The following is a 5,306-nucleotide window of genomic DNA, read 5'->3' as shown; positions in this document are numbered from 1 at the left end:
GTAATAAATCTACTCGACTCAGCGCTCACAAGAAGCTCCTGTGGGATCTCTTGCCCTCTTAAGCATCCCAAGTGAATGCGCACTCCTGTTAATGCATTATTTATAATAATAATAATAATAATAATAATAATAATAATAATAATAATAATAATAATAATAATAATAATGTAACTTCTGTAATCCACAGGCTCGATTAAGACATCGTTTTATTTGCTTTGCCGTTATCAGCTGAAATATATTGGCCAATTGTCAATCTAATAAAAACATTTACCATTATGATAAAATAAAACAGGCCAAACATTTAACTTTTGATAAGGACATTATGCAGTAATTCATGCCGATTTTACAACATAAACAACCCAGTGGATGGTGAATATATAAAGAAAAGTTTAGGTTTTTTTTTTTTCCAAATGCATGATGTGAAATATAGATTAGTCCGCGTGACATGGATATGAGGCAAGCATTCGTTAAAAAAAGTGTTTGGGGAAGAATTTAAAAGCTTAATTTATCCCCATTCAGATGAACAGACTTCTGTCTCTCCGCTCTTTACCACTGATCATCCCGGCGCGCACAAACCGTTTGGCTCTGCTGTGCTCAATCAGAGAGAAAGAGAGAGAGCGGGAGCGAGGGAGAGGGAGGTGGAGGTGAATGGTAACGTGACTGAATAGCCCGATGACCAATCAGATCCTCGATGGGCCGGGCTCCACATTTGTCCCACTGCCGCACGGGCCCTCAAAGTTTGTTTATTCGCGGAACGCAGTGTGTGATGAAAACGTGTTAGTAAGTAACCCCTCTTTCTGCTAATAATAATCAAATCAAAGTGATTGGGACGTCGGATCTCACTCTGGACTTTTGGGAACGCGTAACGGTGCCATTTACGCACGGAACATGCTGGCGAGACGTTGCGTTTTACCGCACCGGGAGCTTCGCTTCAAACTCTTCAGAAAGTAGGTGTCGGTGTGCACACAACAAGAGCTGAATTACAGCGATCTTTACGCAAGAGTGGAGAACGGACTACCGAGTTGTAGTGAAATTAAAGTTGGTTGGAGATCGTGAAGGTTTGAGTTGCGAGCGTCCCGTCAATCCACATCAACAGGGGAAAAGGAAAAAAGAAAGAAAATAAACTGTGATGACTGCAAAAGACTGAAAGATACTGTCGCGGGCATGGACTCGAGACGCTGACATTCCCCTGTAGTAGTCAAGATAAGCCTTGACTTGGCTAACAGAAGGGGTTAAACCGTATATAAAGGGAGTTTGGAAAACCCAGCCTTTCTTCCTCATACGGATCAACTCATTGGGTGGGAGCTGAGAGAGAGACAAGAGTCCCCAGCAAATCAGGAGCTAATTGATTAAAGAGACTTCATTTGAATAGGAGGGGGGCTGGCAAGGTGCCAATCGCCTTTCAAAGAAGCCCCCGTATGATTAATCGCAGAGCATTATTGATAATCATAACGGGGCACATGCGCGGTGGATGTTCTCGATTTACGTAATTTTTTAGAAGGTTTTGTAGTCATTTTTTTATTCTTTGCCTGCTGATGTGCCAGCCAGCATGTCGCGGAGGAAGCAAGCGAAGCCTCAACACTTCCAATCCGACCCTCATCTGCCTTTATCGGAGCACAATGGTGAGTCCAAGTAACCCAACGCTCCTTTTATGCAATCACCGTGAATTTTTCTTTCTTTTAAGCGATGTTTTTATTGTGTCCGCGGTCAACTCTCACTGTTAAGGAAGACTTTGAATTGGAGTTTATGCTGTTAGTTTTTTGTTGATTTCTTTACAAATTCAAGTGACTTCTTGATGAAAGTATGGTCGACTTTTAACAAAAGTTGATGCACCGATTTTCCACGAATTTCCCCCATTATTCAAGTACCAAGAACAATTTGGGGTAACTTGACATTTCTGCGCTGATTATTTTATTATCAGGGGTTAAAACTCAGTTCTAGGCGGTTAATAAGTGAAATATAAGAACACAGATATGGTGCGTTTTCTTTGGGTTTGAGCTCGGTGTGACTTAAAAGTTTCAAAAGTTTTTAATCTTAACTTTAGCGCGTTTTAAATAAATAAATAATCGCTCCGCTCGCACTCAGGCTTCCCTGCGTTCAGCGGTCGGCGTCTTGCCTCGACATCGACCACCCTGTCGCCCCTGTCGGGACTCCCAACTTTTCTTTGGTCCCGGACCGACAAATACCGTATTCCGTGTGCTTCAACTTTGCGCTGCAAACTCGTACAGATATCTCCTTCTTTTATGAAAATATATCAACAGTCTACGCCATGGCTTGTTACTCTTTTTTTTAAGTAAGATGAAAGGAGGACAGAGTGCGCCGGAGAACGTTAATGAACAAACATCTTTCCCAGTTCCTCCTGTGACGGTCTCTTTAGTTTACCCGTCTTTAGGCAATTTTTTTTCTTATAAAAAGGAAGAAGAAGAAGAAGAAGAAGAAGAAGAAGAAGAAACCAAATATTTGGGAAACTGAAGTTTTGTCTCGGCCATTCTGTCTCCACAAATACACAACCGATTCGTCCAAAAGATAGTTTCATGTCGATATAGATAAACCGATTTCCTAATTTTAACTTGCGGACTTGTAGCCAATGCGACCATCTTACACCTTTGAAAAAACTGCAGTAAGAATGCTTTGTTAGAAAAGTGGTGCCTAAAATGTGAAATGAGTTTGTACAAAGTGGCTTTCAGGACTTTGCATGAGCTCTCAGAGTTTCAGAGGCCAACATAAGCCAGTAAAGTTATAATTAATTGCAAGCTGCTTTGTTTTTGTAGAAAAGGGGAATGAATACTCGAGCCAAACAAGACACTAATAAAACTGCGTTTCAGATCACTGTAGAATAGTTATAAATAAAGCTTTCATTTCGCTACAGGACGTTGCAGCGTGTATTTTTGTTGACCGACTTTTCAGTCATGCGTTCATTAGGAGGAAAAAATATCCATTAATATTTTAAGTAATTTCATAAATGTTCATAAATGGAAAGAAGCCCCGACTTTGTTATTCGGCGCAGTGTGATCGAATTTTGCCGCACAAAATTTATACTTTCTGCAATTTAAAAATAAATACATCTTTTGATTTAAATTTTTTAGAAAAATGGCCTACAGATTTCATGCGAGAAAATAAAAAATTCTGTGCAGCACACTGTGTTTAGCACAACCTGAAAAGCATGTGCATTTAAAATAAATATTTAAAATAAATATTCCTTTCGGGAGAAAGTCACGCATTGAAACGCTGTTTCACGTGATTTTAGGAACTTGATGATTAATGCAAAACCTTGTCTATCCCTGAGTGCTGTTTCTTTCCCCTAAATTTCCTTTAAATCTAATAAAGGGGAGTGAGGGAAAGTCACTTGTTTCAACAACCCATCTGCAGAATGCAAAAATTCCTAATTATGTCTAGGCCATATGCTAAAATAGTTGCAAGTGTCTTGTGTATGTAATTATAAGAGTATGACCATGTTGTCTTTAAGTTTGGGATTATTTAGCTGAAGCAGTGCTCATTATAAATGAGTTGTGTGTCTTTCTAGAGTGTTCTGGTAGCAGAAAGGGAAACAGAAAGTCATTGTATTTGTAGCTGAATATCAGTGATGCTCAGGGCTGTAGTTACTGGGAGGTCGGAGTGAGAGCCACAGAGGGTGGGATGTTGAGCTGTTTTAACCTTTGCCAGCGTCCCTCTGTTTGGAGGTGATCAGAGTTCAGGGCTCACTGTGTTCCTCTCTGCCTTGCCATTGACCCTGCTGATGAGAGCTGCAGGCGGCCCAGCAAGGCCTCAGCTTTTTTATTTAAGAGTGTGTTTGACTGTGGGGCCTTATCAATGTTGTGACCATCCCCTTATGCCCTATCAGAGTGGCCCCCCTAGAGGAGAGATTGGCAGGGCAGCCCCCTTTTGCGCTGTTTCTCCCTGCAAACACAGAGTGCCTCGCTTGTCATTTTGCCATTGTTTATGTGGTGTGAGTTTAGGTGTAGCCTGAAGGACTTGCTTTGCCTTTTTCCCTCCCCTTAAGCTTTAACCATGTCACCGGGGCAGAGCTTCTGAGATTTGAATCTTGTCCTGGACCACGGCAGCTTTAGTGGAACCCCATCTAGTGTTCAGTGGGATGAGTCCTGAGGGCTGGAGAAGATGTGAGCAGAAACCCTCCTGAAGTTACAAGTGTCAAGACGCTCACAGAGGCCCCCTGCGAAAAAATAATGTAGGATCTCTCAAAGCTCTCCAACTTTTTTGACTAATCCTTACTTTCTTGTCTCTCATATTCAGATTTTTGGTCAATCTCTTTGAGGCTCCGTCCTCTTGCTGTCTGCCTTAACGCCCTTTAGCTCTGCTCACTACTTACATTGTGCTATTGATAGACATTCTATCGAAGTTTACAGTCTTTCTTCATACCAGCTTGACTTTATCTTAATTGTAATTTGAAGTTAATCCTTGCTATTTTAGGAATTAAGCCTAATGCTAGCATCTGCGCTGTTTGCTCCTAGTCTTATGTGGACAGTGGATTTGTAGTGATGCATTAATTCAGTTTTGATCCTTTTTCGGTCATCAAGTAAAGACATATTTTGGCAGTGTAAAAAGTCATATGCAGTTGGTGGTGAAATGATTCTTACACTGTACAGCCGTAAAGGCATTTTTACCATTGGCTTTCCTTAAACTTGTGATAGAGTTCGGAAGACGACAATGTCCCTTGCTGCATTGCAATTTGATGACGACTCTTAGCAGTTCCTTAGTTAGAGTATAGAAATGTACATTTTGGGGGAAAGCTCATCTGTATTTGTTGTCTTTTTTAGTGTAATTTTATATTCTAGCGATAGTTGTATTTTATCCATGCATTTGTTTTATTGTGGCATTTGTTTGATAAGTTTAAATAATTTGAAAGTGCACAATTTTTGAAAATGCACTGTACAGAAAATAATGTTTTAGTATTTGTTAGGATTTATTCAATTAAAGAAACACACTTATTATGTTTGTGAGTTAAATAGTGAATTAATTAAATTCCACTGTAGAGCTTTTTCTCTGCTGTGTGTAGATTTGCACACACAGACACACACACGTGAAAACTCAGGTATTTTATTTTTTATGAATAACTCTGCATCTTCCAAAAGTCAGGCAAAAGATTTTCTTTTTTCTATATTCTTCTATTTTCATCCTGCTCATTTTCATATGATTTGATTTTCTTCACACTAATTTGTGTACAGTGAACCTTGAGAAAAGAGAAAAGGTGTTTATTTAATCCTCACATTTCTCACACTATGAATCAAACACATTTTTTCAAAATTAACGCTTGGGGTGTAGGTAGACGGGTGGGTGGAATTGGGGGG

General features: G+C 39.9%; 1 protein-coding gene across 2 annotated transcripts in view; it reads left to right on the top strand.

The window, feature by feature from the left end:
* Window positions 1-724: 724 nt before the first annotated feature.
* The window catches only part of sall1a (spalt-like transcription factor 1a), a 12,311-nt gene continuing 7,729 nt past the window's right edge, over window positions 725-5,306 (top strand). The window contains exons 1-2 of one of the 2 annotated variants that reach the window (XM_042218397.1): window positions 725-1,622; window positions 4,001-4,186. Coding sequence is in view for 1 of the 2 variants with exons in the window: in XM_005912974.2 (XP_005913036.1) it covers window positions 1,550-1,622 (73 nt within the window). In the remaining variant the exon portion in view is untranslated. The remainder of the gene's footprint in view (window positions 1,623-4,000; window positions 4,187-5,306) is intronic. The other variant, XM_005912974.2, reaches the window with a different exon arrangement.

Source organism: Haplochromis burtoni, unplaced genomic scaffold (assembly GCF_018398535.1).
Source record: "Haplochromis burtoni strain Fernald_Lab_line unplaced genomic scaffold, NCSU_Asbu1 Contig_2, whole genome shotgun sequence".
NCBI lineage: Eukaryota > Metazoa > Chordata > Actinopteri > Cichliformes > Cichlidae > Haplochromis > Haplochromis burtoni.
The sequence above is the reverse complement of the archived record's forward strand: the minus strand, read 5'-3'. Positions and strand labels throughout refer to the sequence as shown.